Source organism: Cuculus canorus, chromosome Z, assembly GCF_017976375.1.
Source record: "Cuculus canorus isolate bCucCan1 chromosome Z, bCucCan1.pri, whole genome shotgun sequence".
Lineage (NCBI taxonomy): Eukaryota > Metazoa > Chordata > Aves > Cuculiformes > Cuculidae > Cuculus > Cuculus canorus.
The window spans coordinates 23,207,367-23,235,166 of NC_071441.1; the positions used below are offsets into that span (position 1 = coordinate 23,207,367).

At 35.7% G+C, this 27,800-nt stretch overlaps 1 protein-coding gene across 9 annotated transcripts in view; it reads left to right on the forward strand.

Annotated features, from left to right (window-relative positions):
• Positions 1-27,800, forward strand: part of CCDC171 (coiled-coil domain containing 171) — a 166,720-nt gene that overhangs the window by 37,613 nt on the left and 101,307 nt on the right. For 7 of the 9 annotated variants that reach the window (XM_054054469.1, XM_054054470.1, XM_054054473.1 and 4 more), the window contains 7 exons: positions 8,048-8,150; positions 13,120-13,223; positions 16,042-16,131; positions 17,982-18,182; positions 20,085-20,252; positions 22,186-22,374; positions 27,267-27,338. In XM_054054469.1, the coding sequence (XP_053910444.1) occupies positions 8,048-8,150; positions 13,120-13,223; positions 16,042-16,131; positions 17,982-18,182; positions 20,085-20,252; positions 22,186-22,374; positions 27,267-27,338 (927 nt within the window). The remainder of the gene's footprint in view (positions 1-8,047; positions 8,151-13,119; positions 13,224-16,041; positions 16,132-17,981; positions 18,183-20,084; positions 20,253-22,185; positions 22,375-27,266; positions 27,339-27,800) is intronic. The other 2 variants (XM_054054471.1, XM_054054468.1) reach the window with 2 other exon arrangements.

Sequence of the window (27,800 nt, forward strand, 5' to 3'; positions counted from 1 at the left end):
TTTGAAACATACTGTGAATATAATCTGCATTTGCTGTGCTGAGTTGTGGAAGAAATCTGCCATTGTTTTACTCTGATTTTACTTACATTACTTTGTGTTGTAAAATATATAGTTATTATAATATCCTAAAGAATGTATTTTAAGTGATAGGCTATGTATTTAACTAAAGAGTTATTTGCAGAAAACAACTACTTTAAAAATATGGCTATGACTAGAGAGTAACTTGTGTTTGCCTTCCTAACAAAGAAGGCAATTTGTAGATATAGACTATGATCTCTTTTGGAGAATGTTGTTTCCACCCAGGCATTTTTCTTCTCTAAGCTTTATTAGCTACCATAGTAGGTAATCTTTATTTCCATTTCACATAGCATTTTGTTTTTAGCGCAAGCGTTTGGCTGTAAAAATTGCTTGAATGATGCTTGTTTGAAGGTGACAAAGCAGAGGGAATTTTTTAGTTGTTTTCTTGTGGATATGGGATGTTGATGCATTTTCCTGGATTAATTTCTGTAATCTTTCTTTTGTTACATGACCAACTGGGGCTTTCACACTGTCTCTCTGCACCTCAACTTTGAAGAACAATTTCATCATCCTTCTCATAGCAGCAGGGACAAGTCAAAGATCTTAGGATATCTAGAAAAACTTCTCTCCTTCCATTGTGTAGTAGCATTTGCAGTATTTCAGTACGTAGTCAATGTAAACCTTCTTTGATACTGGCTGCAAATTTGTCCTCTTTCTCGGACTGTAAGTATAGAGGGTGAATGTGGTCTTTTCCCTGCTGCTGACAGGCATTGTACTATAATTGGTGAGCCAGGAGCAGAGACCTGCATCAGAGGATCCTTATATTTGTTGATGTCTTCTGTTCAGTTGATAGAGTTACTGCATACATTGTCTTAGTGTTATCCACTTCCCAGACAGATTGGTAACTAATAAATTGAAGAAAAATCAAATCAAACCCCCTTCTCCTTTCTGGGAAAATCACGGCTTCTTCCATGCAAGCATTAATATATTAAAAGGTATTTGCTGGGCTAGTTAACCTGAAAAGGTCATCTTACGAGTCACAAAAGGAATATAAAGAGACAAAAATAACTGTCTTCTTGTCTCCCTGTCATAAACTGTCAGTGATGATTGGTATTTATAAAATATAATTAATATAAAATTTGTATTGTATTTATAAAACACAATTCCAAGCTGAAAAATTTCTACTAGGAACCTTGAGTGCTTGCTATCTCTCTCTGCAATATGAGTTTTCCTTCACGTTTTGTGTTCCTTAATAAAATGTATGTTATACCTGACAAGAATTCGGGACGAAATTCTGTTCATGATCGAGGGTTTTGATAATGGTATTAAATAGTCTATTGAAAAATGGATATTACATTACTGAAAGGTAAAAAGCAGAATAGATTGTCTCAGTTAGAGGAACTGTCTTATTTTTAGAGCTGGTTGTTTTAATTGTTTTGCTGGAATTGTTTCAAACCACGAGACTGTCTTGAACAGGTAATAAAAATACTCATTTTCTGAGGAGTTGTATTAGTGGTCCCTAATGGGATTAGATTTTTATCACCTTGGATGGCTTTGTATTTTTCCTGAAGACTTTTGTATTTGTTTGGGAAGCAGGAGTGCTTGTGTGTGGTCTTGTTTACTCAATCTGGACAGTTTTCTGTTATTTTTCTTCCCTGAATGAAAAAAGCAGAAACATAAAGAAGTACAGATAATATTTTGTGTACTGTTACTAGGCTTCCCTATACCCATACTAAAATTGTGTAAAAATCACAGTGTATTCTCTTCTCTTCATTTCCCCCCCCTTGCTCTATTCATTCCTTTCTTTTATTTTACACTGTTGCTAGACATCCTATTCCACTCCATAAGATTCAAAATCTTATATTGATTTCTCACTGTACTGCTATAATACAAGTTAATTTTTCGTTGTAAAATATATGGGAAATATAATAAAACCAGTGAAGGCTGTTTGTTTTCAGAAAAGCAGACTCATGCAAAGACAAAATATGTTCTTTAGAAATTTTATATGAAAAAGAACTTTTTTTTTAATGGCTCAGTTAAATGTATAGTAAAGTAGTTATGCTGCTTTTAATTTTAAGTATCAGCATGTGGCAGAAGTTTGCCAGAAATTTGCATGGATCAAATGTGATAGGATCTGTTGGTATCGAAGAAAACTGCTTATGAATGTTCAGCATGAGCAGGCTCTTAAGATTTCCATTATGTTTTTCTGAGGAAATTGGTCTCAAGCTTGTCATTATTTCCAGCAAGGGTTTTTAGAAATTTTTAGCTTGAAGAACAGGAATTTGTAAGAATGGCCGTTGTGATTCAGAACTTGTTTTAAATTGAAACAGCCCTAGCTGTATTCCTGCCCCATGGAAAGAATAGGAGGTGTCAGTAATAGTTTTAAAAATTACTCAGGATATTTAAGTTTCTGGCACCTAGTTGGATGATCTTTAGTTCTTAGTACTGGATAAGCAGGAGATGTTGAACCTTTATTTTATGAGGAATGTACGTTGAAATCTGGGGAACTTGCCAATTCACCCAAATGCATATTAGGAAACTGAAGTCATTAAAATTAGTGTATTTTACTATAAATTTTAATTTGGAAGACCGGTGTATTCATTTCTTCCCCTTTGTATAGATACTGTCAGGAGTAGCATAATTACTGTGCAAGTAGTGTAATAGATTATACCCAGACTTGTCTTTTTTCCATGTGGCATATAAATCTTTTTTTCACAGCCAAGCATGCAGTCATGCACTGTATACATCTCGGCTGTTTGTGATAGCCTTGTAGTTTATCATAAGCTGAAAGTCAGAACAGAAGTGTTTGAGAATCTAGTTCCTGGGGATAGGCATTAGCCATTGTTCTTTAACAGAGTGTCCAACGTATTGTCTGAACAGGCAATGAAACAACCTGAAGATTGTGATTCTGCTCCACAAATTCTATGGAGTAGAACCCATTACTCAATGGCAAAGATGTAAATCTCATCTACATGATTTATTGTGAGCAGAGCTTTTCTTTTCAGTGTAAAAAGAATGAGACAGTCTTTATTAATTTTGTGCTAATGATTGTTAAGTTGCTATGTCACCTTGATTCTTGTTTTGCTTGCCTTAAATCAGGAGTGGAGTGTTCCTACCTAGATGCCACTTCTGTTATCAACCTCATAATTTAAGACCAGTCAGTCTGAAGCATGTGCTCAAGTGATCTTCTACAAAGAAACCAATTTTGTAATTTATTTTGGAAGTGAAGAGGTCATTCAAGCTGTGATGTTGCAGTGTTTGAAGATGGGCATCTAAAAAATGATTTTAAAGTTGCCAGTTCTTGAAAAATTTTCTGAGTAAAAAAGACCGTTGGATATAGAACTTCAACATTTTTGATTAATTTTGTTCAAGATGATTAAAACTGAGACACTAAGTTACTTGAGAAATTGTATTTAATTTATATTTGGCTAAACACTTTTTAAAGACCTCTCTATAGGAGGGGTCTTTGGAACACTCTAGCTAATATGAGAAAATAAAGAAACTTAAGTATTCAATAGTTAGCTAACTTGAGCAAAAGTAAATAGTAGCCTGAGGAGGGAGATTGTCAGGGTTTCATTTTGTTTTATATACTGCAGTTTATATTTCTTAAAATTTGTACCACCGTTCTGCTCTACATTGCATCGCTCAAGTAAAACCCATTTTCTTTTGTTAACTGTGGAGCAGTCATTTGGAGCCTGTTTCTGTAAGTGCTTTGATTTGTTTCCTCCAAAGTCATGCTTGGTAAACATTCTGATGCTTTTGCAAAGAATTTACCCAAATGCTTTTCAAGGAATACCTGAACATACTGCTTTTTAGTGGCTGTATGGATAGCTGTGGTTTTGGAGTGTGCTCTGCCATAGCCAGGTGGGATTTGTACTGCAGACCAAGTGGGTGAATTAGCCCTTATGCAAGACAGTGTAGAGAAAACTGCACTTGGAGTTGTGGTAGTTCATTGCAGGACTGGACCCCAGTTCCCTGCCTAATAATAGTTGTGTTTCGATAAGTTAATTCTTAAAATACCTTGAACTCCTGCCTAAATGGTTTTTTTAAATGTTATTGAACTTGAGATACAGATGCTGATTTTCAGCATCAGGTCATGTGGACTATTCTCTAAGTGTGCCTAGAGTTTACATTCACTTTATTCAACAGTGGCATTTGGAAAATGCTAAAAAATGAATGCAACTTAATTTCTGTCCTGGAACAAATGGTGAGATCATACCGAAATCAAATACTAGTAGTTATGGAAAATGCCTCTGCAACTAAGGTAGAAACGAATTGCCCAGATAAATGTAAATACCCTACTTCTGGAAAATTAGCATAATTCGGACAGTCAATAGAATAACTTTTATAAGTATTAGGTTTGCCTAATGGTTCTGGTTATCCTTAGAGGTAACAATACAAAGCATTTGGAAAAAAGATTTTTTTCTGATTGGAGGCTACAGTACTTGTAATGAAAAATACTTAGCTCCTATTTAATTTCTTTGGAAGTGTTTGTGTTTTGAAATTGATAGTTAAGTAAATATGTTGTCAAACACGTTTTTTTCTACCAAAAATTCTTTTGTCCTCAAGGGATGTTTTGTGATAACAGGAGCCTTCTTAACGATATGATTTGATTTAGGAAAGCATTGTTTAAGCGATATATTCAGGGTTCAGAAAGTATGACTTTACTCCTGTATTGTTTGGTTTCTAGCCTCTGATTCTGAGTACTTTGTGAAGGAGGGAGTTGTATTTGGGGGTATAAGAAATACTCCTAATATATTTAAAGAATTTTCGCTTCTCAAGTGTTTGTGCCAACTTCAAAACAAGCCTTTACAACCTCTCTTGGAGACACGGGATTCCTCAAGGCAGGTTCTACCAGTAAAGAATGAGGTGAAAGAGGCATTTTCTGCATTCTGGTCACCAGATCCACTGCTCCATTCCTCAGCAAGCCCACATTTTGTGTAGTCTTCTTTTGCTGGTGATGAAACCGTTGTTGTTGCCTTTCACATCCCTTGCCATATTCAGCTTTAGGTGGATTTTAGCTTTCTCAGGCATTATTCCTCTGTTCTTGGGACAGAGTCGCTATTACTTCCAGATCACCTGTGCCTGCTTCTTTATGCTTCCTATTAATACCTGAATTTAGTCGGGAGCTCCTTGTGCATCCGTAAAGGCCTTCTACTGCCTTTGATTTTCAAGGACATTCTCAAGAATCACCTCTATCCCAATGCGCAGGAACTCAGGCAGAGTCAGCAAAACGCTTACTTTACAAGTGTTCTTTTACTTGTTTCTGCTGATGTGGTCTGGGAAGCAAGTTCTCTTTAAATAAAAACTTAAGTATTTTGTCACCTAATTTCTCTTTTGAAGTAGTCTAGGTAACACTCATACTAGTACCTTCCCAGTAGTTCTGCAGAATAGCATTCCCGTGACAGCAGTGTGATGGTGCATGGAGTTGCTGATAGAGGAGTAATCTCATGTCTTACAATAGCTGGATCTGGCAGAAGATATCTTTTGGCAGCTGCAATTGATTATATTTGACTTATGCACTTGCGGACTCCATTTTTGTTTTCAAAGTAAAGAGTTATGTATACCTGCTGTGTTTGTTCAGGCTGAAGAAAACTAAGGGAGTTACAGCTGCTGCCATGAACTGTCAAATGAGTGCTTCTGGAGAAGATGGAGCAACACTCTCCTTAGAACTACGCAGTGGAAGTTTGAGAGAAAACAGAATTTTTAGAAAGGGAAATTCTAATTACCTCTAAGGGTGGGGGAAAAGAACCCACTTCACAGTGAAGACTATGAGATACTGGAGTTGATTGCCTGGAGGGGTTATTGAAACTCCATCCCTGAGGGTACTCAAAACTTGACTGGACAAGGCTCTGAGCAGCTTAACCTGACTTCAAGCATGGCCCTGTTTTGAATGGAGACTAGGACCAGATGACCTCCAGAGATCCTGTCAGCTTAAATTATTCCATGATTTTATGACTCTGCACATTCTTATTAGATACCTGTCAGTGAGACATAAGAGACTAGATCAATATGTTCAGACCCTTTTGGTCTCTTAACCTGTGCTTGGATTTCCAACACTGTAAATTTATAGTTATTTTTCTTCAATGTCTGATAATGGGGACAGTGATTGAAAATGGTAGTTAGAAAGGAAAGATACTTCATAGTTTGCAGCTAAAGTGTAGAGAAACTGGCTAGTCTAAGGAATTTCTTTCTGAACTTTATTGCTGTTGAAAAAGAGACTGATGCAGTTAGCAAATAAAGGACAGAGATGTGGTGAAGGCTGATTAGACTGGAATATACTGACTAAATTGTGGTAAATTAACTAAACCAAATGAAAAATTCAGATGAGGAGGTTGAAAAAAATTCTCACATTTGACTTTTCCATGGGGAAAGGTTTGCTTGGAAGATCTAGTCTGACCTTGTCTGTGCTGGAATGGTTTATGTAAAAAGATTATTTTATTGTGGTGCTTATCATATTGTTATGTTTTCTTATTTGTAATATGTGAGACCTTTGAGATATCAGTACACGAGAGTATATTATTTTAATGTGTTAGTATCCCACATTTTTTTACCATAGCTCAGCAATTGTAAGATATTTATATAGATAATTTTACAGAGTAAGAATTAAAACTTGATAATTTTTTAGTGTATGGAAGTGGTTTGGAAATTCTTTATGAAGTGTAGTACAAACTCTGACACAAAGAAAGGCGTGTAAATGCTACAGGGGACCTAACATTGAAATACACATATGAATAATATATTAGTTGATATACAGTACATGTAATTAAAATTGAAAGAGTAAAGCAAATTTATAAAATATTTAAACTGAATAGTGAAGAACACTGCAGAGAATTAAATGCATTTCTTGTTTTTTTAGCCTGGCAGTTACATGCTACCAGTATGTAGCAGTTTTCCTGGGGAGGATATTTCCCACACTTGAGAAATGGCTGGATCCTCACACATGCAGTGAAGCATAGCTAAAGTAATAGTTTATAGATATGGTACAAAACAGTATGATTTTTCCCATATTAAAAGGGTAACCTTCCATCACAAAGTAAAAATACAAAGTACTCAGATAGATATTAGAATTTAGAATAAAAAACAATTGAGTAATCAACTAAAAGTAATGAGACATCTTTGAGCATAATTTTTGTCATAACAGAATCTTGAAGTTACTTAGATCTAGTTTTCTCTTGATTTGGTGGGGAAGTGGTTGCTGTGGGGCTTTTTTTGTTTGTTTGGGGTTTTTTTTTGGTTTTTTTTTTTTCCTCCTAAACTGCTCACATAATATTACTTTTTGTCAGTCAGCTACTAAAATTTTACATTTCTTTGAGAAGTCAGAACTATGTATGTCCAAGAGAGCCTTGGTCTTGTCTGGAATTACAGATGCATGTTTTGATATGGCCTTTCTATTGTAGTGATTAAGAAAATCTGCTATAGGCTGTTCTACCTTCAGAGTACAGCCAGTGCCTTGGTTTGAACAATAGTTCACTTAGTGAACAGCTTTCTTTAAGCAAATTCAGTGATGGGGGCTGAAGGACTCTGCTGCTTTATATTCCGTGCATAAGGAGGGGATTTTGATATTGAAAAAATCAGTACTAAGCATGGAAGCTACTAACAATTAAAGTAGACATATTTGAGAATAGGTGTGGGATTTGACTGCGTGCCAAATTGTGAAATTCTAGCCTGTCTGCCAGTAGTTTGGTGTCTTTCTGGATGCCCTTGTAAGGTTGAACAATAGATTTCATTGCTTGCATAGATGGGCAGCAGTTAATTGATGTTCATTAAGGTATATTTAAAGGAACTAATTTTCTTTAATGATCTGAAGCCTTTAGTTCTGTTTTAAGTATGTATCGGGGTTCTCTGTTACTTATTTGTGATGCCATGTTAGTCTCTTGGCTCAAGAAAAGAAATAATAAGAAATATATCAGGAACTTACTTTAAGTGCAACAAAAATACTATTGTGATCTGTATTTCTTCTGTTTACTTTTTTAATGGGTTTCTTTTTTTCTGCTGTTGTCCTGTCTGTATCTCCTGTCAAATAAAGGCCAAGAAACACCAGGTCTTTTTAACAGAGACGTATGAAAACAACATGAGAGAGCTGGAGTTACTCTTGGACAGCTTTGCTATGTCAGGCCAGCGGACAGCAGGTTAGTTGAAGGTATAAAATGACAGATGCATCTGTCAATGTTCCAAAGTCACTACATTGTGGGAATTCTGCAGATGCCTCTTGCATTCCCTCTTCTCAACATGCTTTGATTTGATGACATGATAAGAGCAGTTCTCACAGCAGTCAAATGGCCTTGCTAGCTGAGAAAGGGTGACGGAATGTGGACCTGCTGTTGTCAGCCCAGAGCTTGATTTACAAATGCTGGGATGTATATGATCGGTCAGAAAAGGGCTTACTTGCTGTGCTCTAAATCCAACTGAGAAAAAAGTCCTTACAGTATACCTGCAAAGGGAACAGATGTTTTGCCTGAACTGAGCCAAATTCTGAGGCAACCTTCAGCAACTTAAAGGTCATATATTCACAAAGGTTGTGTAGGACACATGATATACCACAATACTTTTTATTGTTGATTGTGGACTAGTACTTTATTGCTTTCATTTGATCTAATACAGAACAAATACTTTTCTGTTTTCATTATGTTTAAGTCAGTGGTTGTCACTCGGCTAGCTACCTTTATATATAATTATTGTACCAAACTCAACTAAGGACTGCCTGCTTAAACATTTGAAATAGTAACTAATGTCTACAAACTGAACTTTAACCACAATGTTAATAGTTTAAAAAAAGTGAAAATAGTACACTTCTTGATAGCTTTAAGTAAAGATTTTTTAGAAAAGTTTTGCCTATGTGGTTATTGTTAAAAAATCACATACTGTACAGAAAATGCTTCCAACTTAAATGGCAAATAAACTGGATGTAAACAGGCAGAGTGTTGCTTAAAGAGCAAATGGGTTTATTTTATATAAATTATGATGACATAGTTCTGCAATTTTTAGCAACTGTAGACATAAACAGATTGTATAACAGCTTTAAATGAACATGCATTTTTTTTTGATCTTCACAAAAAGATTGTTTCTTTAGGGCCTCGTTATGTTAAAATTGGATAAAGGCATTTTTTTGAGATTTCTCTTGTACTTGAAAGCCTAGCTTTGAGTCTGCAATGCATTGGTTTTCTCACACGGGCTATGTGATTTTTTTTTTTTATTTGGTAACTGGTGTCAGTTTTATTCTGTAATTATAAATGTAATTCCTGTGGGTAATACTTGTAGGTTTACTGTAGATAACGTCAGACTGAAAGGCTCTTCAAAACTGTGTGCTTTGCTCAATCTTGCACAGTTACACATGCCCAGAGGGGCTTCAGCAATTCTGGGGGGAGCTGGATGCTGCTGCCAAAGTGCAGTTTCCAAAGCAGTAATTGTATTTTGGGTAGGTTTTCTGTTCTTTGTGGTAGTAAACCTTGCAGAAGGCAACTTTGATCTATTCTTGTAATATTATGGATTCAGTAACAGTAACTTTAGTATTTTCTTTGTTTAAGATAAACGTTGAAAGCTCTTACTTAAAGAGATCTTTTTTAAAAAAAAAACTTCAGCATTTCTGGAAAAGCTCAGTTGAGGCAGGAAGTTGATATCCATTTTAATATTAGACTTAAAGACTTAATCCACTACAGAACTAAATTTGACTGAGACATTAGTTCTACATGTTTACTACACTTGTAAGTGTGAAACTTAAATTTTTAATGCTATGGCCTTACTGTGTTGTACTTACAAATTTATTATATAACAGTATTTCTTTAGATTTTCAAAAAAATACTTAATGTAATCATAGTTGAAATGGGAATGCCTAGGTGCCAAATAAAACAAAAAATTTAAATCTTTGTGGTCTAATTAGCACACGAGGGGCTACATAAGCCACAGCTGACTGGGCAGTCCTTTTTTCTTGGTGTTTTTTTTTTTTTTATTTATTTTTTTCTCTGTTTGAGACATCTTTGAGATGTTTGAGAGATCTACTTAAAAATCTGTCAACATTAAAGGTCTTTCTCCTTCATTTAAGTGCTTATTAGACTGTACAGGAACAATAATACTTTTTAGAGATTAAAAACTGAGGTATTTTAAAAAGTTATTTTTTTTTCTTTATGTATTCCAAAATAACAAGCTTGAGTCCGCATCATGTCCTTTTTAAGTGACCTTTATAAATTTCCACAGCATTATTATGCTTTTTGGGCAATTTGGATTATTTTGGTTTGTCATTGTTCAGTTTATCATATTTTGCAGTTATTCAACAACAGAGCTTGTGCTCAGGGAAGTGTCTTCATTTCAGGAAAAAAAATTTGGTGGTTGTAGTAATCTGAAAAAAAAAGTGAACTGAGTGTGAAGTGCTAAGACTGTTAGCTGCTTTGAGTTAGTGTCCTTGTTCAGGGCTGGCCACCAGCACTGTTTTAGTAAAAAATCCAAAACACAGCACCGTATGAGCCAATATGAAGAAAATTAACTCCATCTTAGCCAGGCACAGTACTATTAGTCGAAAGTCTGAAGCAGCAGGTTTAAGAGTTTGTTTGTATTCCTGCTGTCAGACTCCTGTTGAACCTAGGATTTTCCTAAATTTCTTCCTCCAGGCTCTTCAGTGATACTGGACAAATGCTTCAAGTATTGTATTTCTTTCCCCTCATTTTTGAAGAAGGGCCTCTCTAGCAAGAGAGTGCCGTTTGGATTGTGCTGCGTGTCTTCTGCATAGCAGTATGAAGACAGATGACATTTGGCCAGTATTAAAGCCGTAGGCTTGTTTTCAGCTAGTGCAGGAAGGTGGAATCTAGTATTTCTGTTGGCAGTCTGGGCTGTGTAGAAACCAGGGCTGCAACAAAGGCAAGAAATACCAGCATGGAAAGCTTATTGCCAAAGCCTGGTTTTGGCAAACATGATGGTAATTTAAGATAGTTCAGAGGCAAGTTTCGGTGACAGCATTGCCGTTTTGGACTTTAGGAATGAAGATACACTATTTAGACAATTCGATGAAAACTATGGGATGGAAGATAACCCCTAGATCGACTTAATAGGTATTATTTTAAATAGTTAAACTTAGCTAGAGCTAGAGCTATGGAAGAATAGTACTTTCTTTTTTTCTGTTCAATGAGATCACTGCAAAATCCTGCAATGGGTAGTAGTGAGAAGTTGCTCTAGTAATTGAGAAGACAGGACTGGAGCCTTGTACATCCTTAACTATAGCTGTGGTTAAGTAATAAAAATGATAGTAAGGTGTTATTAGCCTGTTGCTGTGAAATTTAAGTAGGCTCCTAACAAAAGGTTAGATTTTATGGATCGATTCTAGGTTGATTCCAAGTGTACCGCTATTTAGGGGGACAACTATGACTCAGAGGTTTGGTTAAGGGCACTGGTGTCTCATTAAGGAGACTGCTTTTCCCTGACTCTGTAGACCTTTAGAAACTGTTCACTGGAGTGGCTGATACAACAGAGCAGAAGACTGTCACTAGGATCTGCATTTGTTTTAATTCACTTATGTGCTGTATAGCAGGTCTTGCTCCTGTTACTTAGTGAAAGCAATCTTGTAAACCTACATTGGTTTGACCAGTTGTGACTTGCTAGTTGGCTGGCAAGTAGAAGTGGAAAGTTAATGTTCAATTTGAATAGTACTCTATGCTTTCTGGTACTATCAAAGAGTTGGGAGAGAAGAGGGCTAATTGAAAAAATCTTTCAGAATGGCTGTTGGCAATACTTTCTAACCTGTGCATATGTGTAAGTTTTCACTGACTCCCATTGGTGCATTATGTATAGCTTCCAGGACAAATCTATCATTTTTGTACGATGCTTTGAGCAGAATATCATACTTATCAGATAACCTAACCAGAGGATTCTTAAAAACAACCAACCTGCAAGTCTGTAAGTACACATCCTCTATCTGACAAACTTTTGTGGAGATCCAAAGAAAGTCTTAGAGCTTAGTATCTGGTTTGACTTTATGAGCCACCCTATGTAAATTGCTAAGTGACACTGACCTTTGAGAGATGTTAAACACCTGTAATATCATTTAATTCTGCTGTGAGTTATAATTGTTTAGCCTCTCCGGAGTTCAAACACCACAGATTTGTTTTACAAAATAAGGATGCTATTAGCATTTGTAAATTTAGTTTTGCTTATAGAACATCTTAAGACTTGTGGAAAAGTTGATACTATTATTTGTTACAAAATAATTTTATAAATGCTGCATACTAGTATAAATAATTCTGAAAAGAATAATCTGTCAATAACCTGGTATTTTGCCATAATACCAAAAAAAAGTGAATAGTTCATTCTTGGAAATTTAGTATCAGATGACATCGTGTGACCTTCTGATCAATACAGTGTTGTTTTGGTTTCTTAGCACATTGTACTACAGGCTTTGGAATGCTCAGACTTGTTCATATGTCCCTAATTAAGGCAACCAGGTCGTAAGTCTCTGTCTAAAGGTTTAATAAATACGTGTAGTGTGTATATAATGGGTATATCAGCTTTAAGATTTATAATTGGAACATTATGTAGGACTGTGTAGACAGATAATACTTTTTTTTTATTATTTCCTTTGGACTGAAATTCAAGATCAATTTAAGAGATTTTTAAGACCTCTCCAAGCACAACATTGTCATGTGATCTTTGGCTCTGGAAAGCTTTGAATAAATGAAGTACTACATTATAATATGCATGCTTAGTCATAACAGCAAAATAATGTCAGGAAGAGTGTAATATACTAAACTTTCAGGCAAAATGTTTTTCAGAGTGTCTTATTGTGTGATTTTAAAGCTGTCTGGTCTGACTGAATGACACAGGCTTGACCACAGTAGAAATTGCATGCAAGACTGCATACGAAATACATTAGGTAGAAATGTAATCCAGAATTTACAGTTCTGTATCTTGTATTAAAGCTTTTATACAAATGTCTTTTAGCTGTATTTGCTGTGAAAGTATGGCTATTCAGCTGCATCTCTTGTGGCAAAAAAGGCTACTATTCAGTGTTTTATATTGTCATTGAAGCCGCAACTAATTTTAATACCTCTCATCCAAGGTGAGTAGTTTTCTCTCTGTGGCTTTAAGGCTTAATTTTTGTTCTGTATTTTTCTTCAGGCACTTGTAAGGACAAAGGTAAATCTCCGAGCAGCTCTGTGCTTGAGACTTTGAGGTGTACCTTGACAGCTTACCAGAACAAGCTGGAAGATACATCTAATGAGGTAACACTTGCACTGTTTGGCTCTATATGTGTTGCCTTTGGCCTGCAGCAATACATACGCTTTGCTTGTAAAAAAGGTCAGAAGAGTGGGAACATTGAGTTGACAGCTTCATGTATACCCAAAAAACCTCTGTCACTGCTATTTCTCTAAGAGCACCATACAGTGAAGTTTTGCTTGCAGTTGGGGTGACAAGGAGAGGTAGTTCTTTCTTTTTAATTTAATTTGTGTTTGTTTTCTTATTAAACCTGTTGGGGTTTTTATTTTCAATAAACATTCGGGAAAACTAGCCATTCATATCCAGGATTTCAGTTAAAAGATGATGATTTAAAAGTTCGGCAGTGTATACTGCAATATTCCTAAATAAATAACAGTTGAGACTCAACAGTCAGTAGTATCAGTTATGTAAATGTACATGACCTTGTGCGTTTAAAAAATGGCATAATTTTCTGAGAAGAGTGTGTTTATGACAAAATCTCTTTTGGTGAGACTTCAAGGTCTTTTCAGTTAAATGGGGACTGTGACAATACTTTTAAGTTATCTAATACAGTAACGGAAATATTTCAGCTGTGGAAGTCTTACCCTTGAAAAAATCAACTCTTCCATGCAATGGGCTTTCATTTCACTGACCAAAAAGTCACAATCTTGTGTTTATTTTCTCATTTGTATTGCTAATGTGATTAAATTAATCCTCTTGTGTGTACCTGTTTTATGAATTTGTGGCTTTAAAGGCTGTAGAGAGGTGTTAACTGCACTGTTAAAGCTTTCTGTACAAACTTGTGATTAGCTTATCTTTGGATAAAATTGGGAAATGGAGATGGACAAGATGTGATAAGAGTACAAAAATGTCAGTATGTTTTTTTCATTTCTACATTTTGTCTTTTGTTTTGACAAATGCATATTCTATCTAGTCACTCTCAACATTTTTAGAAAAAAACAAAGAGAAAAAACAGGAGTATATCAGCTTTCCCTTTTACTGGGAAAAGAATTGTCTCCTTCAAGATCTTTGAGTTTGTACAATGGGCACAAAAATAAGTGACCATGGCAACAATTATAATTTTGTGTACAGCAAGCATGGTTAGGTCTCTTCCAGTGAGATAAGAGAACCGATGTGTATAGTCATTACGAAACTCTTCTGAGACCCAAGTCTAGAAGCTGCAGAGTAACTAGGAACATGTTACCCACAGTGAATTGTGATTTGGGAGGAAGAATGTCACGTGATAGGCAGTACAGTTGAAAAGTCGACTCAGCAGGCTTTGGCTTAGCAATGTGCTTTGTTGTGAAACTGTGCCAGAGACAGCAGTGGGGAGACCAAGGGGGTGGCTGCTAAGAAAGGAAAGAGAGTATTCTGACAGCAAGAAGAATGAACTGTCAAGGAAAATAAATGGCAAGCAGAGCAGGACCAACTGATGACCTGCCACAAGACTTCCCCGTAGGACTGCATGTGACTGACCCTGAAGTTGTCATATGGAGCCGGAGATCACTGAGCATTTCATGGTGCACAAAAAGGGCAGTGCTCTGTCCTTTTTGATTACCCCCACCCCCACAGATAACACTGCTTTTGGCTTTTTATATGTTAGATATGTTTAGTAATAAAACTTTTTAATAATACAAGAATGCACAAAGGGACTATGAAGGGTACTGTGAAATAAAAACAGGATGTTCTAATACACAGCAGTAATTGTTTAGTCTTGAGTAATTACATAGTGGTTCTTTTTAAAGACATTTTCAACAAGACCCCACATATTGGTGAAGATATTAATATATGTGCACACCTGTATGTGTACATGAAATATGCTGTTAAACTTGTAATGTGTCACCTTTAACTTACTGTGTTAAACTTAGATTAAATGATCTAGTTAGTTTGTGTGACTGAAAAGTGTTTTGGTTTTGACTGCTAACAAGGTTTTGAATTTGTATGTAGTACAGAAGCTAAAATATGTTTGGGGATAGAGAGAAGGCTAGTTAAACAACAAAAAGACTGGAAATACTCCAGCAGCATTCTGTAATTTACTGTAGTTATTTCTGAGGGTTCTGCTCGGTGTCCTGATTTGACATCAAACAAAAATACAATTTCCAAAGTAATTTGTAAATTTTATAAAAGGGATATTTTACTTCTGAGTTACTCCTTGATGGCCAAGTGCAGACAGTCACCTGCTCTATAATACATTTCTATTCAATGCTCTCTTTCAGACACTTGTATTGCTGACCTTATCATCAAGTAATCATAGATGCAGATAATAAAGATGTGTTGTTAATTTTTTGGAACTGGAGTTTTGAAGCTAGTACACATTATGGTCACAAGACACCTTTAAGCTGGTTGCTCGTAAAACCAAATGTAGTTCAGGAAGTCACCATGCCTTTCAGAAATATTGCTACATTTTACAGATGTGTGAGTCCTGTCCAGGGCTTAGTAAAAACTAGTGACCACGTTCGTAGCTGGACAGTTTCTGCAACTGGCCTCTGTCTCTGAAAACCTGTTTGATCAAACCACTTCTCAGATAATAATCTGAATTTATATTTACAGTTTCCAATGCATTTCCAAGTCTGGTTTTTTTCAGGTGTTTTGAGAGGTGATGGGAAGGTTAATGGTGGGCTCAGTTTGGCATTCTGCCACTGCTATTTATCTTAAATCATTATAAGAGCATTATTTAGTGCTTCTGTAATGGCACATTATTTAGATTGTATGGTGTCTAAATACTGTCAAACGAATTGAAAACAATATTTTTTTTTTTACATTTGTATGCAGAGTTCTTCCTTCATTTGAAGTGATTGTGTAACCTTTCTGTAAGAGTGTATTTGACCTCTGTATTTTTCACAGCTTGGGAAAATGCAGGCTTTGTGTGAAAAGATGACGAAAGAACTTGAGATAACCAAAGAGAAAATGTGTGCTTTTAGTCAAGACCTTAAGGTATGGTTTTATGAACTTAACATAAAATTTCAAAGTTCTCGAGGTATCTTTCTGGATTTAGAGTATCTTTTCCTTTTTTTCAGAATAAGTCTCTATCGTTATTGAAAAGACTAGTTTACCCTACAAGCTTGTGTGAAGCCATGTGCTTTATTCTGTTTATCACCTTACACTACCTAACTGATCATTTCAACGATTACATTTCTGAAATAATTTGAAGTTGATATATCAGTTTGCAAAATATTGTTTTGTATTGAAATTGACATGAGTAACTTTTTTTCCCCTCAACTGTTTTTCTCAGGAAAGCACGTTGTATTAAAGACATTCATTCCTTTGATGATTTTATGTTTATGTTTGTCAGACACCTTAATGCATGTATGAAACATAAGGTCATCCTTAAGAGCTGTAGAAAGTGCAGCCCAGAATTTCTTAGAGTGAAATCTACCTGGGAACTGATAAAAACACTTGAGAACTCTTTTCTTTAGTCTCTCAACAAGAATTTTTTTTTATCTCTGTTTTTGGCTGCCAGCACCACTTTTGTAATGTCCTGTCTGGTTACATCAGTGGCCAAGGGAGTGAAGAAGTCCTGAAGTCATGATTAAACTTAAATCTTTCAACTGGCAGTGTATTATATTACTGCCAAAATAGAATGTCTCTACTCCCAGTGTTTCTCAGACTCTATTGCTGGGGATATGCTACTTTATCTCTTTGATTTAGTCACAGATATTTCTGTGACACTTGTTGAATCTTCATGTTAATTTATACTAGCACATGATCTCCTGCCATCTGATTTCAACCTTCTTTACTAATTTGTGTTTAGAAGTCTTAACACTTCTGCTTCTGTTGCAGCACCTTTATAAAGGACCTACAATTTTTGAAACCAGTTGTAACTGATATTTGTATTCTTCTTGGAAAAGCTGAGTTTTCTACATAGAGATGGAGCTGGTTTTTGTGCAGTACACCAGTTTCTGATTTATTTAATTTTTTTGTAGTAAAATGGCATATATGAGTGAATGCTAGGTCCACTCTGAAAACTTGTATTAGAAATTTAACATTGCTTTAGTCGTTTAATATTTTCATTAAGAAGAATAAAAAGTCTTGTCTGTTGATTTTTAGGACTATCTTTTCTATTATATTTCCTGTATAAGCAGCTATGATTTATTTAAAAACAACCAGTGCTTTCAGTTTGACCTTTAGCACACTTTGTGCTGGAAGTCCAGTGCTTGTAGGACAGAAAAGCGTATATATCTGTCCAAACCATCTGAGCGTTTTTATGGCTGAAAAGGGGTACTGTACTAAGTTCTTAGTTACCCTGTGAGATTTGGTTTTGCTAAAGTAATAATTTATGAAAATTTGTGATTGTTAGTTTCTTGCCATGGTCAGACCTCCAAAGACAGTCCTTGGATTTTTTTATCATGCTTATAAAGAGTATAGTGGGTAACAACAGTGGTCTGTGTTGCCTCAGCTAAGCTCTAACTGACCGATTTACTTACAAAAAATAATGTGTCTTTTCAATAGCTCTCAGAGGTTTCCATTCCGAAGAGAATAATTTGTATCTGTGCATTCTGCATCTCATTTGAGGGGGTGGAGGGGATTCCAAAGGTTGCTGCATTGTGAAACTTCTAACTCTCAGACATGGATTTCTGATGCCTGTGTAGTTACAAGCTGTGGAGAAGGACTATAGTCAGTCTTGAAATTCTTTCATAGAAAAGATACAGTCAGCTTAGCCTGAAGTCTTTTGAATACATGTGGCTATATGACTGTTTACTTCCTCAGATTCTGAGCACTGGACTAAGGTAAAATTTTAGAGCAATTTCTTACCAACCTTTCTGTCCCATGCCCCTGTTCTACAGCAAGCTCAGGATAACCTGGCTGACACCAAGAAGGAGTTAAATCATCTGCACACTCAGTGTGCAGGCAGAGAGACTTTAATAGGAACTTTAAAAATGGAACTACAGAATGTGCGGCAGTGCTGGGAGAAGGAGAAAGTACATGCCACAGAATCTGAAAAAGAAATCCAGAAGCTTACCAGGGCTTACCAGAAGGATATGGAGGTATTACCAGAGACAAGATGACTGTCAAAAAGAGTCTTTATTTAATCTCAGCTTTATACATTTACATACATCAGATGGTTACTTTTAAGTCTTAACAGATTTATCCTTAAAATATGATTTTAAGATACGTATTTTAAAATATGTATTTAATATCTACAAGATCAAAGGACATATTGGTTCTCCTTCCCTCTATATCAGAACTAATAGCTTAACTCTTCCAGCAATTGGAGTTTTTGAATTGCTGTGTTTGTTTGAAGAGCTACACTTGATGAACAATTATTTATTTCTTGCAAACTGAAAATTAACAAAAATGTTTTTTGGTTGGAACATAAGAGAGTATCATCATCATCTGGTGTTATTTACAGATTCACATGGCAATTGATAGATAGCAAATGTGGCATAGAGGTAGTTTTGCCTGCATACTGCAAAACCTAAATATTGTTATTTGTGACCTCTTAGTTCATTGTAGTGTGCTCTATGTGAGAATTGCTTGACAAGGCAATATTTCAAAACTGTTATCTCTCTCCTTATATTCGTTAACAGATGTTAGTTTTGTTGTTTTTCCCCCCAGTACAGTGGTTCTATACTAGCCATAGCCATGATATTCTTTATCATAGTTGTTATGCATATTGAGCTCATTACTTCCACAAATTCAGATATGCATGCCAACTAAGTAAAAAGGAGACATACTTTCCACCTCTTTTGGAGCTTGGTATTTAAATAGCGTCCACATGAAGCAGCTGGAATTGTTATACACATCAGATAATGATTAAAGTGAGGGAAACTAGAAGCCTGGCTGTATTGTAAAGCCAGCATGTCTACAACACTGTGGTTGCATTCAACATGTGTGAATTGATTTTGGGTCTTGGGATCCCTTTTTTTTTTGCACTAAATGGATGGTTATCATCATTGGTTTATCACAGCTCAAGCAACAATGTAATGGTGGTGGCACACTGGATTTTCCTTGGGAAATTAAGACATCTGCTAGAATCAAAGTTAAATGAAACTACTTTTTTTTATTGCCCAAAATACTATGAAATAATTGCAAGAAAATGCACCTAAGTATAATGGAAAGGGCCCAGAAAAAAGCAGTTCCCTGTCTCGGTCATTCATAATTTCTTGATGTAAAGCCTCATCCAGAGCCCCTGGAAAACAATGAGAACCTTTACAATGGTTTACTGACTTGGAATAAAGGTTCTTTTTCTTGTGGCTGTTGAAGTACAGCTTTCTATTGTTGTCTTAATCAAAGCTGATAAGTTGAATGTATGTACTAAGATGATGAATGCCGAAATTTCTCTTGTATGCTGTTGTTGCTAAAGTGTATTTATAACTTGGATCAATTTATTATACTACTGACTAAAATCACTGTAAATAAAAGAGGCATGGCTTGTGGAATGTAACTGTTGAAGCCATAAGCCTATTTTATGTAGCTTTTAGTCATACATAATCCACACAAAAACAGTTTTTGAAGATTTTAGAGTATTAGTTGTATGAACAGTGTGATGTGCTGCCACGCCAGTCAAACCCTTTGCTGTGTGCGGTGCAGATGTTGGAATTGGTTACCGTTTGAATGTACCTGAATGTTTTAACATAAATGATTAAATTGCATCTACTAATAGCGTGGAAATTTTTATCTGTATCAGGTCATAGTTGTGACTATTACAGGATGGGACTTTATTTGTATACCAAGTCTAATCAGACAGATTTGATGAAAACTCTTTTCTTACTCTGGCTTTAATATGCATAACTGTAAATATCAACAATGTTGCTTTTGAAAAGGTTTGGGAATGAGCTTTTGCGTATTTTTTCAGCTGCTTGTAGCTTACATTGCTACACATATGTGCATCTCTTTGGATTCTAACACTGTTCAGCTTCAGCAGTTAATTTTTGTTTTTGTCTCAGGAGAAGTTAACCTTCCTCCATAGCTTATACCAGCATTTGGTAGCAGGCTGTGTGCTTATAAAACAACCAGAAGGCATCCTAGATAGATTCTCTTGGTCTGAGCTTTGTGCAGTCTTGCAGGAGAATGTTGATGCCCTGATCTTAGACCTCAACAGCGCTAATGAGAAGGTAAGTGTCCTTAGGCACTAGCTACCTCTATTAAATTCAGTGACATTTGTCCACATCACAGTATCATTAAAAAGGACTGACATTCATCTTATTTCAAAAAGAATTTGGACGTTAATAATTCAATACCATTAATTATGGCTTGTCTACAACTCAGTTTGATGCCATTGCTGTGGGCATGTAAATGTGACTGAAGTCTGTATGAAGTCTCTTAAGCTCCACTTTCTGTGCAGGACATGCTAATAGTACTAGCCAATATTAGCCACAGGGACCTAATTAAAAGAAAATAAATTAATCTTACTGATGAAGCAATTCAAAGAACTTAGTCATTTACACTAATAAAGCAAGTCTTTATTTTAGCATAAAACAGAAACAAAATGCTCTTACTCCAGGAACATAATCTTTAAATAATATGTTTATGATTCAGGGTACTATCTGAAAAAATGTCAGTATGTTTTTTTGGTTTAATTGTAACTTTGGGATCATGAAATTTTTATTCAGAAATACAATAGAAAATACATTTTTTTTATACATGTCAGTATTTGTTTAAGGGAGAAGCTGTATTTTCCTGAATGGTTTTAATGTGAATGAGCTTGCATGGCCTTTCTCCCTAGAAATCTCTGTATTTTGAGGAAAGAAAAGACCTCTTTTAAAATAATTTAAACTGGCTTCACAGACTAACAAATGCCACTCTTTAGAATTTCAATTTGTTTACTGGCTTCATTGATCAGGCAGGTCCTACAGTCTAGTAGAGTAACTCCAGATCCTGGCTGCCCTGACATTTTATTTTTGAGGAACAGGAAGGGCAAACCTCTTTAGGATGTTTCTTGCCTACTGGAATTGTGACCCCTCTTGGCGCAAGTAGGGGACAGGGCTGGTTATGCTGAATTGTTTTGACTCTGCCTACCATTTACTAAATACTGCAGTGGTCAGCGAAAATTGCTAAAGGGGGATAGCTTAAAGGAAATTCTAGATTATGCAGATTTGGTGTACATTTCTATTTCGACTTTTGAAGTAAAGGAGGAAAAGGTGTGGAAGGGAAAGGAGTGACCATTGTTGCCAGTAACTGGAGGGGGCTTGTTTCTTATTGTTTCTTGTTTTATGTTTAATTTTGTATGATTATTGAAACTGTGCGATCTCTAGGGCTCTTTTTAATGTATTTAGCAGCCTTTTAGGGATTTGTGACAGTGTTGTTACCCATGTTGTACCTGCTTTCCAAGAACAAACATCTTCTGCAGTTTTGTGTGCTCTACTTGGAAAGTATCTTGCTGATATTCTCTAGTAACAAAGTGTAGGCATATGTATTTAGAGGTCATTGTTAACTTGATTCATTACGCCATTTAATTTGCCTGGGAGCTGCAAAGTTAGACCACAGAGTGTATCCCTTCATGCTTGCTGCAAACACATCATAAACTAACGAGTTACTTGTGAGAAAACATTCTGCACACTAAAAATTTCCTGTAATTGTTTTAATATGTAGGGAAGCCTTGGCTTTCCGATAAAATAAAAAAAAAAAAATTAAGGGCTTTTTTTTTTTCTAACTACTTCCAGTCTTTACAAACTGCTAAAGGACTGGTGTACTCGGATTGCTAATTTAGCAGCACAAGACTTAATGCATTTGTTTTAAAAAAAATATGGGAAATGTCCAATTCAGGTTTCCAACACAGAAGGCAACAGAGAGCTGCAGGGTTGTATAAGGATGAAAAAACTGAAACGAAGGAAAATGGATGATTGTAAAGTATGTCTCAGTTTTGTTGCAAGATTCAAGTAAGTTTTCTGTCTTGAAAGGCTTTTAGTTAGCGATAATAAATACGCAGAAGAAATTACAATTTAGATTTTATGTTGGAATAGTTTGTGCTTAAATTATTATGTAAAATTAAAGTTAAAAAGTGTTTCGATGAGTAAAAGGATTTCTTTTTAAATGCTTGTCACACAGATATCTCACCTAGAATACATTTGTAAGAACAAGTCCGATACTATGAAGGAGCTTCAGCAGAGCCAGGAGGATGCTTTTAGCAAAATGTCTGAACAGATGAAAGCACAGGAAAGCTGTTGGCAGAAACAAAAAAAGTATCTGGAACAGCAGTACTTGGGTCTCCTTGGGGAAGTTCATGCAAGGGCACAGGTATGATGCTGTGAACTTCTGATGGTTTTTTTCTTGTAAATATTTAACAAATTATTTCAGTATTTAAGTTTCTAACCAATCTAAGTTTCTCCATGAATTTTAGTGTATCTTTAAAATAAAACAACAACAACTCTATGCTAGTATTAACTTAATTTATAAAAATTAATGGCTCTTAAAACATTCCAGAAATTAATGGCTTAATTTGGTCCACTAGTGACTTTTTTTTTTTGAGAATGTTAACGCTGTAAGATGTAAATTGGTTATTTTAAGAATGAACTAGACTAGCAATTACTTTTTCGATGCCAGGCTTTTGAAGACTTGTGTAGAGTAACAGTGTCATCTGGGGATAAATTTAGTTATATACCTTCTGACCCTAAGAGCCACTTATCAGTTACAATGGTAGATTTCAATAGTATTAAAGGACTTTGTTTTACAGATATTACAGTGAGCAGTGGTTCTAAACTGTTGTCAGTGATTATTAGTAAAGGTATTTGCAATCTAAAATTTTCCCTGTTATTCTACAACTACAGTTCATTGTCTTTCAGGTCACTTAACTTTACATGTGTTTCAGTTAAAAATGTTGTGAAGAATAGGAAATAACATCTACCTTGTTATTTGTGACTGCCATCTGAAACCTTAGTTCTTCAGAAGAATGCTGTACTTGACTCACGTTTGGGGCTTTGAAATCTTTGCCCTCTGAAAATATACTTATGAGGGAACAATTTAGGGTAGTTTCTTGGGAATAAGTTAATATCTTGCATTTATTTTTTGCTTGATATTTACATTTCACATTGGATATTGGCAATGCTAAAAATATCCCTGCAAGTGGATCCAGACTTCTGTTAAGTTTCCCCAGCATCCATTAGTTTCATCTTATGAAATAATTGCCAAGAAAAAGAATGATGAAAAGAGGAAGCTTAATTTTAATTTAAAAAATGTGTTTTCTTTCCTGAAGGAAAAATGGAGTTATCTAATTTAAATTCTGCCTCTTATGAATGCTTCACAATAGAAAGATCTGAGTCATCTCTTTCAAACTCTAGCCTATTGTGGACAATTGGTACTGTGCAATACTGCATCATTCTTTGGGATGGTGCTGAATCTGTCGGTCTTCTCAGATGAATTGTGTAGACAGTAAGCAGAGTATGTGCTGAAAACATGGCTCTATTTTTGTGGAGCATGCATTATGCGTGTCTTCTGGACAAGACTTTGTCTATCACCTTTCTGTATAGGACTACTGGGTTTCTAAAAGGGAAATGTTTTCCCTTAGAAATATATGGGCATGTTTTCTAGCATAGGTTATGTAGTGTTGGATACAAGCTGGTAGTGTTGTTATCTAGGCAGTGCCGTGTCTGTTACATTCGCATAGATGGTTCATCAAAACTTTGTTCTGTCTATTTTTCATCCCATTTTCAGTATGCCTTCCTTATCATTCAGTGACAAACAGGGAAGAAGAAAGTCTAATTTCTTCTGGATTTCCAATCTGTGACTGTTTTTGGACCAGCAAATACCAGATTGTTTCCCTTTCTGGGATCCATGGATGTGCTGTTAGGACTGTCCTAATCCTGATTGCTTGTTTTTCATAAGACTTGACTGTCTCCTTAGTGCATTTTGACTGTTTTAGTCACATTTGTCTGCAAGATCACTGCTCTGTTGCATCAGAGGTGTGCACGCAGACTAATGTTGTAGCCTTATTTCTACAGGAAGCACAGGAAAATAAGTCACAAGTTACTGAAGGTCTCCAAAGGGTATTTTAGATATTAATGAGTGCCAATGTTTATATATTGCATATGCGTGTTGCGTATCTATATTTATGCATAAAGATGCAGAATGCAATGTATGAATTAAATTATTTTAACAGGTTTTATTAAATTTTATGGGAAACATATAATCAGTGTAAGTGGAATATAGTTTGCTGGTATTCTGTATTTCATTAGAAAACTGTGGGTCTCATCACACTAGGACATTTGTTCTAGCAGTACAAGGAAGCTGTAGCACTTTGCTTTTTTTTTCCATCTGAAAGATCCGAGTGTTAAATACAAGTGATTTAATGAACTAATCCTTTGTAGGTGTTAGTTCCTTTCTGAAAATGAAAGATTAGTGATTTTGCTGTCCTTCACCAGGCTAGTGGTGTGTGATAGGACATATGGTTTTGTTTGTAACTTTGTTTTCAACCAGTGGTCTATGCAATCTTATAGACATTTTCTTCTCATAACTCCTGGGTTGAGACTTCTTTAAATTTTTCAGTTGTTGGTAGATGTGCAAAGACAAACTGAAGACTGTCGCTTCAGACTTTCAGGAGTTAATTGAGACCTCCTAACTGCAATATGAGTAATGTGTCTTGGAGAGAATTGTTTTGGTTTCTTAGAACTGCAGCAGAGAGGTTTTTCAGAACAGTCTCTTTATGATTAAAACTGAAAAATTTGGAGGTTTTAGTGGCAGTGACACCTGCCACTACTGCTGTCCCCAGCCAGTGCTGTTAAGGGTCCTCAGCTCCAGCATAGGATCTGTGGATGTTAATAGGTACTACTTCATAGCTGTTACTGTAGGTCAAATGGATGTTGTAATCAGAAAGCAGTTTCACTGTTTTTCTGTAGGGCAGGAATTCCCAGAGTGAGCTTATCACAGATCAGCAATAAACAAGGCATTCTGTAGATACCACTCTTCTTTGTCTATGGTCTCCGTGTTTGGAGAGTCAATGGAGCTTAAAATGAATATCCTCTTTCCTTGCCTTTTGTAGCAGGAATGAAGTCCCCTTGCTTTGATAGTGTGCTGTTTTGAAAATGTTACTACGCCTGTTCCTTAGCCTCACACAAATTATTTATTCAGCTTGTGCACAGTCTCATAGGAAATGCCCTCTGAATTTTAACTATCAGTTGTTTAATTTGGTTATTATGTAGACATTTATTAATCTGTCCCCCTTTATTGTGGCAACCACTTAGAAGTGTTGTGTATGATACACAAAATACGTTGTAAGAGAAAAATCCTGTAACTACTTCAAGAAATGTTATTTCAACAGAAAAATAAAAGGTTTGCTAAATAGGAAATGGGAATAGTCATCTATCAAGAAAAAAAAGGTCTTCTCTTTTACTGGCTTTTTTGTTTGTTTGTTTGTTTAGAAGCCTTACTTTTACAGCAGTGCAGGTGAATTAGCTAAAGGCTGTGGTATCTTGCAATTGTATGGAAAGTCAGTGCAATCACTGCAAAAGGAGAAGTTCGTGTAACTGTACTGTTCCTGACCTACAGGGTGTCTTTGGACATGTCTGATGCATTACCTCAAACATAGGGAAGAAATGTGGAATAGTGGTGTTGGTGTTCTTTATTTAGTTATATAAGTGTATGTATTTAGATAACTAAACCAGCTGAAAACAGCAGGAAAAAAGTTTTAAAATCATAGTGCTGTTATATTTCTAGTTTCCAGTTCTGTTTTCATGACAGAATAAAGGATAAGGACCTAGTAAGAAGTAGGAAAAACTAGTGTTGCTAGTAGCACCGATTTTTTTGCTAAGGTTTCTTAAAACCCGCCAAGCTCTGCAAACCATTCAGGTGTCCCTCAAAGCGCAAACACTGAAGAAAGCCAGCTTGCCAATGTTTAGGAAGATAATTCTATGTCCTTTTCAAAAACAGTGCTTTTAAGCTTTAAAGAAAACACTAGAAACAGTGTGGGGTAGGACAAAACCAATTATTAGCAGTAAAAACAAGGAAGGTATATTGCCTTACAAAACTTTCACAGTTCTGTAGACAAATTGTCTTGTTCACTTTTGAATGCTACAGTATAACCATAAGCATAAAAGCACTAAGCTTTTTTTAAAAAAAGTAAACTTTAATTAGCCAGAGCACTGAATGTTAGTATTGCTACCCAACAGCCCTGTAGGGATCGCAGTTTGTTTACTCAGATATTGGCCTTTCACCTGTGGTGGCCAGAAACCATAAGTTGTTTTCTAAATTCAGCTTACCTTTTCAGTTCCTTCCAGTCATGCTATCAGGGTTTTTTTCCTATAAAAATCAAACACTCTAAATAATGCAGGAGCACTGAAAGTATTGTACATGTTCATACCTAATTTTAGAGTAGTAAAGCAACATATGAGGCCTGTAAATTGCATTTTATAATTAAATCTTTTAATTACATATTCTATTTTTGTATCACTGAATATATTTTGATAACACTACAGATTCTTACTTTTTTAAAATATAATAAAATATTTATTTGGTCAAAGACATTCTGAACTGACAAGGTTACGTCTCTGTAGAAGTGTGGAATCTTTTATTTCCATTCTAGGGATAGATATATGTATTTTTTTTCCCCTCTTGTGCTTGCAGAAATGGAGGAGGGAGAAGAACACGGTACCCCCCTCACCACTTGCTTGGGACCCGTGCCAAATAGAACACATGGGAATGTGGCTGGATGAAGCCATTTTATTTCTCTTTTGGCCATTGCTAGCAGGAATAACCTTAGTCCATTTGTAATGAAATTACATATAGCTCTAAGAGAGGTAGCTGAAGCTTAGCATAATCCTCTCTTTTTCATCATACAGACTTGTCACTCCATTCACATTTACCTTTTTGTGACTGCATATTGTAACTGGAGTGTGAGGATTTAACTTGACCTTGCAGGTTCTTTGTGAACAGTGCCTAAATTTTATCTCCTCATACGACTGGATCCTGTTTGTAGCCTTCAGTTGTTGTTCCAGTTACAGAGAACTGTCATGTTAAGGAGCCAGTCTAAGTCTCTGACATCCTCTAGTAGTGTCTTGATTGCTGCAAAAGAACTGCATGTTATCAAAAGCAATGGGTCTAAGTGGTCTAACCTTAGTCCTGACATTCCTTGGGTTGTTAGGGTCTTTGTTTTTCTACACTGATTTACTTTTTTAAATCTTCCTCTTTCCCTATTTCAGGGCATACAGAGGAAAAGAAAAGATGTTCTGCAAGTTGAAAAAATCAGTAACGGCACTAGCCAAACTACAAATGTCTGTATTACAATGTTCTTTTGAAAACTCAATTCTGTTTGAGACCTAATTAATCTGTGAATATATAAGTAGGGGGTTGATTACAAAGTAATTAAGAGATCACCTTTACTTCCCCTTTCCCAGCTGCTGCCAATCTGTCTAGGTTTATCTTCCAGAGTTTTCCTTCTTTCTTTCTTCTCTGTTACACTATCCTTCTTTTCTGCTTTGAAGAGCAATGTTCTTTCTGAAATTGAAGCATGCAATTGCTATTGTTTAGCGAGCTCATAAAACTGTATGATGGATGACTAGCTATTGCTGGACTTCCTATGGGTTGTTGCAGTACTGGTGGATTAGTGTCAGAAATCTTGAGTCTGTCTGTAGTTGAAGATGGCAAATTTTCCTCGTACTATTGATTTGTTTTCATATATCTGGTTCTGTAACTATTTCCTGGGAGAGATACTTTGACAGTCATTACTAATAACT